We start from the raw sequence: 12,980 nt of genomic DNA, 5'->3' as shown, positions 1-12,980 counted from the left end.
GTAACCTTTTTTTATCAAGTTTACCCACATTTAAAAAGCCTGCACTAATTTTACTTTAAAAATTGTTTGTTGATTATCATATTGGTCCTTGTAAATTAAGCAATTAATTACTTTTATTTTGAAAAATATCACTGAGTGGTATATAATTAATCAGTTTGAATTTTGTTGTTTTGTGATTTAACTTCTTTTTGAATTTTATCTTTAGGGCTGCAATGATTATTGACTATTAAATTGTCTACTATTCTGATAATCAGTAGTAAACAGTCATGAGTACATTTTTAAGATTTCAGCTTCTTCAGTGTGAATATTTCCTCGTTCCATTACTCCTCTCTGACAGTAAACTGAATATCTTGATTTGTGGAAAAAACAAGACATTTGAGGACGTCATCTTGGATTTTTAATGTTTTCAACATTTTTTGACATTTCAATTAGTCAAGGAAATAATCAACAGATTAATAATGAAAATAATCACTACAGGATAGAAAGAAAAATAGGTCAAAATTTTCAGCTGACAAGACTGTGGCAGGATTAATTAATCGATCCATTGAGAAAATGATCGACAGATTGACAGTGAAAATAATCATTAGTTGCATCCTTTCATGTTTTAGAATGAAGACATTTTGAGGTATTAAAGTTTGACCATAATAAAGTTAGATGTAGCAATAACGGACCAGTAGATGGAACAGAAAGCGCTGGAAAAAGAAATACTGCCACAAGGGTTTCAATATACAGCAGTGTTTGATTCAAATGATCAGCTCATCATCAAACCTCTGCAGAAGCCTGATAACAACCTGATCATTTGAATCAGGTGTGTTGGAGCAGAGAAATGTCTAAAACATGCAGGACAGGGGTCCCTGAGGACCAGAGATGACAGACAATTAGTATATACAGGTAACTTGTGAATTAAAGTAATGTTGTAGGGTTTTCAGCAGATGGCGCCACATTGCAGCTGAAGAAATTACCCTCCAACTATCACAGGATGTAGGACACATGGTCCTAATGTCCACCTTCATATGTGCAATGATTAGTCAATTATTAAATTAATTGCCAACTATTTTGATAATTGATCAATCGATTTGAGTCATTTTGAGAAAGGAAAAAAAAGCCCAAATTCTCTGATTTCAGCCTCTTAAATGTGAATATTTTTTGTTTTTTCACTCCTCTCTGACATAAACAAAATATCTTTGGGCTGTGAACAAAACATTTGAGGACATCATCTTAAACTTTGGAATCACTGTTTAACATTTTTCACCATGTTATGGACCAAACAACAAATTGATTAATGTAGAAAAAGATCATTAGATTGATTGATAATGAAAGTAATCGTTACAGAAACTTGAGAAAGAGGTCCAAAATACGTTCATCCATGTGCTGCACATGTTTGGACCTGTTTTTCAACTGATAATATTGTGACAGGATTAAATAATCAATTAACTGAGAAAATGATCACCAGATTACTCAACAATGGAAATAATTGTTAGTTGCAGCCCTGGTGTATTGTAACCCACACTGAGCCACCTGGTGGAGCCTCACTTGATGATGGACAGAGATGAAACACATCTGGTTGTTGTGTTGACGTGTTTCTGTGCTGTGTTTCGGCAGTCATGCTGGGTGCTCCACTGCTTCAGCCCATTGCGTTTCCATGACGAGCTGGTGCTGAGGAACGCCGTCGAGCTGGTCAAACAGGACCTGATCGACGACAAAGAGATGCCCGTCAAGGTGGAGGCCGCCATCGCTCTGCAGACGCTGGTCAGCAACCAAGAACAAGGTCTGTAAAGTATTTGATATCGCCACAAACTAGGGATGATAGTGATTTTTTGATCATAATTTATTGATCAAGTAAATCTAATCTACTATCACTCCTCTTGTTATCTGATATATAAATATATGTGCTTAATTTGTAGATCTTTACTTCTTTATATTTCATAATGCTGCCAGTGAATGTGCAATATGTTGCTGTGCCTTTATTGAGGGAGAAAATGCCTTTAGTATTGTTTGGTAGAAGCAAAATTTTATGTTTTCTTTTAAATAACAATTAAACAATTACATTTTTACTAATGATTGATTAAGGAAAGCTCTCACAATTTGAAACTTAAGCATAAATTCCAAAACACTGCAAAAAAGCATCCATATTCCTGCAGATCAGCTAATGCTGCTGTATTATTTGAGTAGAAAAACTGGTCAAAGGATATTCAAAGAATGATGCAAAGTACTGGACAAGTGCAAATATCAGGGTTCCCACAGTTGTGATATTAGAAAAAATCTTTAGCCATTGTTTAAAATATGATCATAAAAATCTCAAAATGTTTTTAACGTTACACGTTGCCACCCTTAAAACCCTAAAACACTAGGAGCACATGATGCACATTGATGTATGCAGCTAACACCGCTAGTTTGCAGTGGGAATATCTAACAAGCATAGTAACGTTATCAAGCGCTAATGAAAAAGCTTGTGCAGCTATAGGCATACCTTTTTTAAATGGAAATGGGATAAAATATGGAAGAACTATGGGAAAGTTTTGAAAATTCACTGGCAAAATGTGTTGGAACCCTGAAATATGACTAACACTTAAAGGCAGTCGTTTTGAGAAACACATTTATTTGCTTTCAAAAAGATGAGAAGACTGATATCAGTCTCATTTAGGATGTGATTAGCTTAGCAAAGACTGAAAGCAAGAAGATACAGCAATATACAGTACAGCAGCATCAAGTCTGACAAGGCAAGAAACAATCAGACAGGTTTTAGACAAGCCACGTCATTTAATAATATATCATAATATTGATATATTTTATTATATAAAATTACATATACAGTGAAAGATGATTTTACACACATGTGATCTTTGTTCCTGTTTGTGTGTGTGTGTGTGTGTGTGTGTGTGTAGCCAAGCTATACATCAGGCCCTACATTCGTCCGATCATGCAAGAGCTGCTGCACGTGGTGAAAGAGACGGAGAACGACGACCTGACCAACGTCATCCAGAAGATGATCTGCGAGTACAACCAGGAGGTGGCCGCCATCGCCGTGGACATGACCCAGAACCTGGTAACAACACAACACACACAATTCTTATCATTACATCATGACATACTTGTAAAGAGTCTTCATTCACACAGAAGCTCTGTCTGTTCCTGCAGAAGATATCATTTACTGTCCTGAAGTGTGTGTGTAACCTCTGAGTGTGTTCGTTTGTTTTTGTCAGGCGGAGATCTTCACCAGGGTCCTTCAGAGCGAAGAGTATGAGGAGAACGAAGACAAGACCGTCATGGCCCTGGGCATCCTAAGCACCATTGACACCATCCTCACTGTCATGGAGGACCACAAGGAGGTCTCTCTCACACAAGCACACAAGCACACACACACACACACACACACACACACACACACACACACACACACACACACAGCAGTCACAGAACACACTTGAACATGCTGTCACAGTATTGTGATATTTGACACTGTATATTTTGTTCTTCTCTCAGATCACTCAGCAGCTGGAGGGGATCTGTTTGCAGGTGATCGGCCTGGTCTTGCAGAAGCCCATCATAGGTATGGCAGGTGTGTGTGCGCGCGGGCGACCCATTGTTTTTACATGATTACACACAAACACTCACACCCAGATTCCTGTTGTTTGGATATTCTGTCGCTCTCACTTCAGCCTAAAATATTTTTTGGGGAATTGTTGGTTTGTTTTTCATTTATTCATCTGCTCCTTAACATAGTGCCGTGTCCCCTCTGGGTTCCTCACACAGTTTAAGGAAGAGATTTGTTTATTCTTATTCCCTTCTCTCTGAAGAGTCTTTGTGCACTTGTTAAAGTCAGTTTTCCCCAACTGATCCATTCATAAGACAGATTCTGCAAGGGTTTCTCCAGTGACGTTTTGGTCACTGCCATTACCAAGATCCATATCTGCAATGCAACACAGAGTGTTTGGGGACTGCTACTTGGTGCAGAGCAGTGATCATGTGACAGAATGCAGCCAGTGCTTTGGTGGGCACCTTTTCGCTGTTTTTGCAATGAACTCCTTGGTTTTGCTGACGTTGAGCAGCAGGTTGTTTTCTGTGCACCACTCTGCAAAACTGTTGATTTCCTCCTGATATAAAGTCTCTCACGTGCATATAACTTAAGACAAAGCAACCAAGCAAATTAGTCAACATGTCCTTCACACAGTTAAAATCTACAAATTTTCAAAGGCGTGCTTATCCAGATCTTCATACATAAGCAACACATCTCACTTTACATGCTTTTGTGCAAACAGGTGATTGGTGAAACCTGCAGCTCTCTGACTCATCTCTTCTGTCTGTACGCCAGAAGATGATGCAAATTTCAGCCTCTAAGGGCCACTGGTGGCTCTTAGGCTTTTAGTTTTGTTGTTTTTTTTTTGAGCACTTACAAAGTGAAATGGATTTTAAATTTGAATTTTTGTTCAGTCGCAGCTTTTGTTGTTGCTGTTCTGAGTTTTGTTCCCTGCTCTGTTCTCCTGGGTATCATTGTTTATTTCTTATTTCTCTCTCTCTCGTGTCCTTGCATAACATACAGATATACGAACAAAGTAATGTTGCAGTGAAGACAGAGAAAAGGAACTTGCAGGACTGTATTGTATTTGTTTATACATGCATGCACTAATTTATGCCCACAGTCTGTGCATCTGTGTATGTGAATACACATAATGCTGCAGGTGCTAATGTGTGCTTGTATGTAAAAATGAGAGATAATGAGGCATAGAAAAAGTGTGTGTGTGTGTGTTTGTGTGTGTAATCCTGGTAATTGGAGCAGTTTGCCTTGCGGAGGATTGGAGCCTTCCCCCTCTGTTAATGAATGGATTAACTGATAACCTCCTGCTGCCAGAATGGAAAGCCGTGTTCAGGCAGAGGCAGATAAAGCAGCAGGAGAGGGTCATAATGAATAAAATGAAAGATAGAGAGGTCAAGCTAATTTTTTCCTCAGGAAATCTATACCACACTGACAGACTCACACATAAGATCCAGCACAGCTGTGCTCTTTACCCCTCACTTTATTGCATGAGTCCCCAAGGAGAAGGAGGAGTTGAACACATCAGTGCAGTCCTCATAATCACACTGACGCTCCTCAGGGGTATCACAGATTCATTACAACTGCTGCCAGCGTGCATCTACTCTGAGCGTTTATTTCCCCCCTGCTGACATAGTGAGGACACACTTCTGACAGTGAAAGGCTACATTTTTAACCTGCAGATGGCAGCAAACGTTATTCTTGTCTTGGTTGCTCCCCTTAATGTCAGAACCTGAAGTACAACTGCCTTTTTACTTGTCTATATTATTTTCCACTGTCTTTTCTTTTTCAGCTGATCATAAATGAGATGCATCTCTTATTTTAAAGGATAGTTCTGGTTAGTAAACCATAGGTCTTATTACTTTTAGTTTAGGTGCTCATTTCTGTTAGTCATGATAACATTGTACATACACCCACATTTTTAGCAGAGAATGGAACATAGTGATTTTGCTACAAAAAAGGGTCCATTTCCACCAAGTATTAACATTATATTAACAGTTTATTTGTCACATGTAAGCATATAAGATACAATCCAGTGACTGTGTATAAAGATGGATGCCTTGTCTCCACTTGGTCCAACTGTACAAAATTAGAGCCAAAATATCCTGCGCACAAGTGGCTCCAAATGATATCACCAGTGCAAGATGGCATCAGAGTCTGTGCAGCAGTGACCGCCCATACAGTCAGCTGACTCACTTGCGAGCAGAGCTCAGCTGTCAGTCATGGCATAAATCCCCCCCTTTTTTTTTATAGCATTAAATAACTAATTAAAATCAAACTGATCAGAAAATTGAACACTTGAACACATTAACATGATAAAAACTGCCCAAAATGTCATACACCAATGTTAGACAAAAAATGTCATGTACTTTGATGATTTAGTTTGATCCATGTCCTATCTATTAACAAGATTTATAACCTATATTGCAGCCAGACACCAGGGGACAATAGAGATGTTCTGGCATCACTTTTGCAGAGTTCTCATCTTGTCCATTTCTATATATGTCAATAGAACAATCACAGTGGAAAGTAATCCCACCATCTCCTTCAGTATATGCATTAAAAAGAATTGAAATAGAATTGGAATAGAAATAAATATACACCAGTCAGCCAAGAGAACTTTAAAAACACCTGCATAAAGGACCTAACGTCTATCAGCCCCCTTGTACCCCTAACTTAAGATGTTAGTAGCAATTCCTGTAAGATGCAAGTTGGGATGTCCATGGATGGGCCTTGTTTTTCCAGCACATCCCACAGATGCCCAGTCAGACTGAGATCTAGGGAGTCTGGAGGCCAAGTCAACAACTTGTCAACACCAGGCCACCTTCTTCCATTGCTCCATGGTCCATTCTCTCGCTCACATGCCTATTTTAGGTGCTTTTGGTGGTGGATAGGTGTCAGCACGGGCTCTCTGGCCACAGCAAGCTGCAATTAATTGTGTGCTTTGACAACTTTCTCTCATATTCAGCATTAACTTTTTCAGAAATTTGTGCTGTAGTAGCTCTTCTGTGGGATCAAACTAGATGGTCTAACCTTTGGTCCCCACATCAAATAGTCTTGAGCACCCATTACCCTGTTGCCAGTTCACCTGCTGTCCCTCCTTGGACCACTTTTGGTAGATGCATACCAGCTACACAACACAAGACCTGCTGTTTTAGAGATGCTCTGACCTTGTCATCTGCCGTGACTATCTGGCCCTTGTCAAAGTTGCTTTAAATCCTCATACTGCCCATTTTTACTGCTTCCAACACATCAAGTTGAAGAACTGACTGTTCACTTGCTGCCAAATATATCTCACCGCTTGACAGATGCTGTTGTAATGAGTTGATCATTGTCATTCACTTGTTTGAATGCAGGTTTGAATGTTATGGATCCAAGGATCATTTAGGATCCAAGTGTCCTGACAGCCTCTCAGGGCTGGTTTGGTGGAGCAGGTTCTTTCTTCCTCACAGCAGCAAAGAAAAAGGCTGTTCTGCAGGTGGTTGGCATCCTAAATGACTCACCTTATTCTTGCAGCACCTTGTGTAAATATTCTTTAGGCAGGGTAGAGCATTGTGTACTGTATGTTCATCTGAACAAAACAGTCTTTGCAGGGCCTTATGGCCATATTCAGTGGTGTTGTGTACCAGGCAGTGATGTTCCCCGCTAAGATGCTCTTGATGGTGCAAGAGTCCAATTTCCCTCATTATTTTAGGAGTACCTGGAATTTCCTCAAGCATCTGAGGTGAAACAGTCTCTGCCTTGCCATCTCTATCTGAATGCCTGAGCATTTACACTGGTATTGATGAGAGTGACTCAGTATGCAGATTAGTTAGATGGGGCTGGCAGACTTTTTCCAAGGCACACTTATTTAAATCATAGCTTGTAGCACTTCAGGTTTTCAAGTGTAAATACTCTTGACTAACAAACAGTATGTGTGATGACAGAATGTACTTGATATCTGTGCTATTTTAGTTTCAGTGGTAATCTCTTACCAAGAGATAGGCCTAGTCAGTGCCCACCTTTTACCATGGTTAAGTTGGAGTGTCTGTGATCAGTGTTGCTTCCTTTGTTTATAGTGGTGTCTGAGACGTGTCATATTTCCTGATTATTCTGTCAATTTGCATGTCAATATCAGCCAATGAACTGCTTCTCTGGCTCTCTTTTAATGTCTGTGAAGTTCTTTTAAATGATTGAAATCAAGCATTTATGATCCATCTAAATATCGGCAAACTTAGACTGTCAAACTTTCCACACCCATAAACCAGCCCAGAGTGTCCTTTTCTATTTGAGCACAGTGTTCTTCAGCCTCTGAAAACATACACCATCAGTTGCCATTTGTCTCCATCAGCTCAGAGCAGCACAGCTCCCTAAACATCTGCTGAAGCATCACTGTAGGTCTTTGTTCTTTTTGAGGCTTCAAGAACATGAAGTCTGGCTCTGTAGTCTCTCTCAGTTTTTTCCATTAATTTTCACGTATCTAATGTTTTCATCTGTAATTATTTCATCTCTTCAGTGGGGCAGAAGCTTCAATGTCGGTTTAAATCCTGTGCTTTCATGTATGTCATGTTCATCATGCGGTGGTGAACTCAAGCTGTCTGAGGGGCAGTGGCAAAAAAAATAAAAAGGGCCAGGTGTATGTGGTGAGGCACTAGCCTGCCAAAAGTCAACATGCATTTATGGTGAAACAGCTACAATCCCTGGTTTAGATCATCATTTATTAGTCTTACGTGACTCAAAGGGCACTCTAGAAGACACTGTACCACATTTTGTCCACTGGAGCGGCACCTTAGAAGACATTTGGCCACATTTTGTCCACTGGAGGGCACTTTACCACATTTTTTTCCACTCAATGTAAATACAAACCAAAAACCAACTTTTTCACTCCAGAAACCAATATTTCAAGATTTTTTCAAATTTTCTTACACTTTTCTGTCTTTTTTTTATGCACAAACTGAAAACGCACTTAAAAGCAGGTGAATGGAAACCCACCCAGCAGTGCAATCCATTTTCCATTTTTCACTGCACTTCACATAACACAGTCTGGCCAGTGTCTGTGATCTCTGAGGTTTGTGTGCTGTCACCTTCATCTCATGACACCATCTTGATGAAAAATATTTCACTCACATCATCATGGTCATGTTTCTTCCTCTGTGTGCACCCGATGTCCTTTCTTCTTATCTTTGGAGAAGAATATTTTTACATAATGGTGTTGCTTACACTCTGCACACGTTTCCCCATAAGGAGGGCATGTGGTGCTTTTCACTACATCTCTTGCCAGTGAACATCTCATTATCCTTGGTTTTAAACTTGCCCTGGCATTTACTTTCACCAACACCGCGTCTGCCGCCTCACCGCCTTGTCTCGCTGCTCCAGGTGCAGGCTCATCAAAAGTCAGTACATATTGGCATGCTCACTGACTGGCTTGGCATATTTTTACAGCACGTTCCAATGTGAATGTTCAGACATCATTGAAATTACAAGACTGTGCTTTTAGCTTGAGGTCAGTGGGAAAGCTATCAAACGACCCTTCCTGTTGCTGCATGCGTAAGCCAAAGATGTACCTCTCATACATTTCATTTTTCTTCAATAGGCGGTGCACATTGAATTTCTTAAAGACTTCATCAGAATTGTCTTTGTTGAAGACTTCTGTTGCCTCTGTGCCCGACAGTCACAGCATAGAGCAGAAATTGCTATTTGAAAGTCTTCTAGTTTGTATGCACATTCACAATCAGTTTCAACATACCTGGCAACTTTAGTGCATCTTCTTGTGTTGCAGCTTTCTCTTAACAAAACTAACCTGCTGGTGTATGTAATGTTTCTTATTTCAGAAGAATAAAACCACCATTTTTCCTCAAATAGCACCAGGTCCTTTATTTACCTCAGCCCTGCACTTACAACAGACTTGTATTAAAGGCAAGCCTTCTTCTTCCCTGTAATTCAGGGGCCAGCAACCTATTTACTATCACAAGAGCCATTTTTGAACCAAAAAAGACTTCTTTTTTTGGATATAGCATCCATATCTAGCCCAAGACTGGCCACCACCAAAAGGTACAGAGCTGTTACACATCTGCACATTTTATTTTATGTTTTTTACCTGTGTTTTGTATATATGTATTCATACATTGTCATTTGTACCAGCCTAGGGACTACAGATTTGCTCCTGCATGTTTACATCTCGTATGTTTATACTGATGTTCATTAACATGCAGTGTCCCTATCAAATAAACAAATGAAGTTAAGAATCCCTTTAAGCCTACAACAGTGATAAACAATTAAATTGTTTTAAAAAAAATCTGTTGCTAATTAATTTTCTGTCAAAGCCACAGGGAGCCACTGGAGAGGGGTGAACGAGCCACAGACGGCTCCAGGGCCACAGGTTGCTGACCCCTGGTGTAATTGGTCATGTTTTAGTATGAAGCCTTGTTTTGTTTTGCTCCCGTTTGCCCTGTTAAAGTTACCTCCTGTTTCTGTTTCAAATTAAAAGCCCTCTAGCGTTTCGGTGGACAGAAACCTTTCACGTCTGAACATGGCTTTTATTGTGAAACATTTGTAGGAATATGTGAAAATTTGACTGACTTGCAAGGGATAGACACTAATACCTTTAGGCACTGGCCCCAAGGACCACCAAGCCCCTAAATTTGGTAGTCAAAGTGTATTTTTGTTGGACTAGATGTAAACTTAATGTAAAACAATACAGAAAAGGCAATTTAATGCAGCCTTCATTAACCGTGACACTTGTACTGTCCATTTTTCCCATGAAAAGTTTTGGTTAAGGCTCACAGTAAAAACTTGTGGGCCACATGGAATATTTGGTGGCCAATCAATCACTTTTTGTGGGCCATGGTTAATGTCAAATTTTGCATATGCACTTGAAATATAGCTAGTGCCATTTATGCACTTGAATGCAACTACAAAATAAGGCTGAGATGCAAACACACATAGTGCATTCATGTGGTGTGTGAATACTCATAAAAAATATTTTTGGACTGGGAAAATTCCTGTGAATACCCCCTCGAGTTGGAACAACTCTTAATGTCTGAGAAAATGTTGTTATGCTAGTTGCCAGGTTTGGTTTGGTTGATAGCTTTTAGTCAGTTCAGGCTGCACTCTACCCCCAGTAGTTGTTTCCACTTTACAACCTAAAAGCACCTGAAGACACCAAAGTCAGAATAACGACTTCCCATCTTAGAAACTGGAACCATTCAAGGAGCCCTTGAATGCACCTGTACACCCTTAGTGACTGACATAGGACTATAACACTTAAGTTGAGCTCTCCAGAACAACAGGTTGTTGAAAATAGCATGATTATATCGCTGAATTTCTCAAATTAAAGTCATGACCATGAACATGATATGACAGCCACCGGGAGTTTATCCACCCTTGTTTTTTTCCCAGCCATTATTTGATACCTGGCTTTTATTTGATGAAATACGATATAAAGTTTGGAACTTCATGCTAGTGAAGCTAGCTACTTTATTGTACACACAATTGTATGCTGTGTTCATCTCTGTACTTCCTGTATTAACATTCTATATCAACATGTTCTACTGTCACCTTCAGGTATCACATATATATACACTTCTAATTACACTTATCCAACTCTCAGTGAAGTTATACATGATGTGTTGTGAACGTGCATGCATGAAATTCATTGACAGTCTCTTCCTGTCCTTCGCAGAGTTCTACGAGGAGATCCTGTCGCTGGCGTTTGGCCTCACCTGTCAGACCATCTCCCCCCAGATGTGGCAGCTTCTGGGCGTCCTGTACGAGGTCTTCCAGCACGACTGCTTCGACTACTTCACAGGTGTGTCTCTCAAATGAACGCACACACACTCATTAACACCTTAAATACTCTAAGAAACAGGGCACTAAGTTAGCACCAGCCACCTGCCAAATTCTTGAAAAGGTACATTTGCTTCACTCACCAGCCAAAAAAAAAGCCAAAAAATTGTAATCTATTGAACAGTCACTAGCCATTTGGCTGGTGGACAGGAAAGTTAATTTTGCATCCTGCCAGGAGCTACTGTGTGGTTTTCTGGAAAAGTGACATTATAATAGCATAATACTAACAGCAGTAAAATCTGATGGCATAAACATTCAGCAGCTGCCAAATACTGGCTTATCTGGCTAAAATTTCATGAATTAGTTTGGTTGGGTAATTAACTTTGACAGAACCTGCACGGCAGGGAGGGCTTTTCTAACACTTTTCCACTCTTGAGTGCTTGATTTTCTCCAGCAGGAAATGTTTCTGCTTTTAAAATATTTATTTAAGCTGCATTAGGGACTTTTTTGTTCATCCTCATGCAAATATTTGCAGAAGCACAGAGTTTTAAGTCTTTTCTTCAAAGGCTAATTTCTTCTAAAGTCTAAACACTTCCTTGTTTTAACTATGATAATCTTATTTTATGATTATCTCGATCAAATTCAAGCTGCATTAATAAATTTGTCACCCACTAGTGAGCAGCAAAACAAGCTGTGAACACACATCAACACATAATCACACATCACATACAAAGTGTTAGCAAACAGCAGGCACGGAGCGACATTAGCATTCATCTTGAGTCGTGTATGGATCCACCTGATGAATGTTAGTCCAATATTCACTCTCATGTTTCCACCAACTCCTCAGAAAAATATCAGGCTTCTAGACACGTTGTTCACCAGCTACTCACACCTTTTTCTGCAGTTTGCGGCTGTGCAGGTAAAGTGAGTTTATCAGAGCTTTTTTTGTGGGAAACAGCTGCGTGCTACAGCTGGAGACATTAAAAATAGAGTCAGTGGGATTTGCCCAAGCTGTTGGTAAATGCAACAGGATTAGGAGTGGGGGACAACTTTATTGTTAGATGTATCATGACGCAGACGTGGAAGAGTCTGAATCAGTTTACAGATGACAAAAATCTATTTTCATCGGTGGCTTTCACCAGAGTTAACGGTGCAGCAGAGAGGCTGCTCTCCACTGCTGGAGATATAATGTTAAGAACAACCGGCAGGACACGCTGCCTCTCCCTTATTTTGTTATTCTCACACAGACTATATGATGCTCTCCATTAAATTGCCGGTTATGTTTCATATTCTACTGAAATATGAAATATGAATATGTCAAATATGAATATTTCAGTGGAACTAAAGCAAGAAACTGAAATATGTGACCCCTTTTTGATTAATTCAGTCAAGAATCAAATCGGACAAAAAGGTTCTCACCCCTAAATGGAACATGAGCACCATGTTTAATTCTATTCTCTGTGTTAGTTTTGGTGATGATGAGTGAACACAAACAGCTGCGGATGGAATCTGACACAATCTGACCAGCACCCTGTGGCTTAAAATCTTAAAATCTTGATGCATTAAGATGCATCAGTATTCATTTTATTATCAGATTATAGCCTTCTGAATCAATCAAATCAAATCATCAAGTACCAAGAGATTCTCAGCCCAATCAGGATGTCAGCGTTGCGGATAGGTGAAA

The 12,980-nt window shown here is 39.7% G+C and overlaps 1 protein-coding gene across 2 annotated transcripts in view; it reads left to right on the top strand.

Moving 5' to 3' along the window:
• Window positions 1–12,980, top strand: part of ipo8 (importin 8) — a 49,103-nt gene that overhangs the window by 16,523 nt on the left and 19,600 nt on the right. The window contains exons 14-18 of one of the 2 annotated variants that reach the window (XM_084710723.1): window positions 1,603–1,768; window positions 2,886–3,046; window positions 3,204–3,329; window positions 3,484–3,559; window positions 11,193–11,318. In XM_084710723.1, the coding sequence (XP_084566849.1) occupies window positions 1,603–1,768; window positions 2,886–3,046; window positions 3,204–3,329; window positions 3,484–3,559; window positions 11,193–11,318 (655 nt within the window). The remainder of the gene's footprint in view (window positions 1–1,602; window positions 1,769–2,885; window positions 3,047–3,203; window positions 3,330–3,483; window positions 3,560–11,192; window positions 11,319–12,980) is intronic. The other variant, XM_084710724.1, reaches the window with a different exon arrangement.

Source organism: Lutjanus erythropterus, chromosome 22, assembly GCF_056507025.1.
Source record: "Lutjanus erythropterus isolate fLutEry1 chromosome 22, fLutEry1.hap2, whole genome shotgun sequence".
NCBI lineage: Eukaryota > Metazoa > Chordata > Actinopteri > Lutjaniformes > Lutjanidae > Lutjanus > Lutjanus erythropterus.
This window is presented reverse-complemented; position numbering and strand designations above follow the sequence as displayed.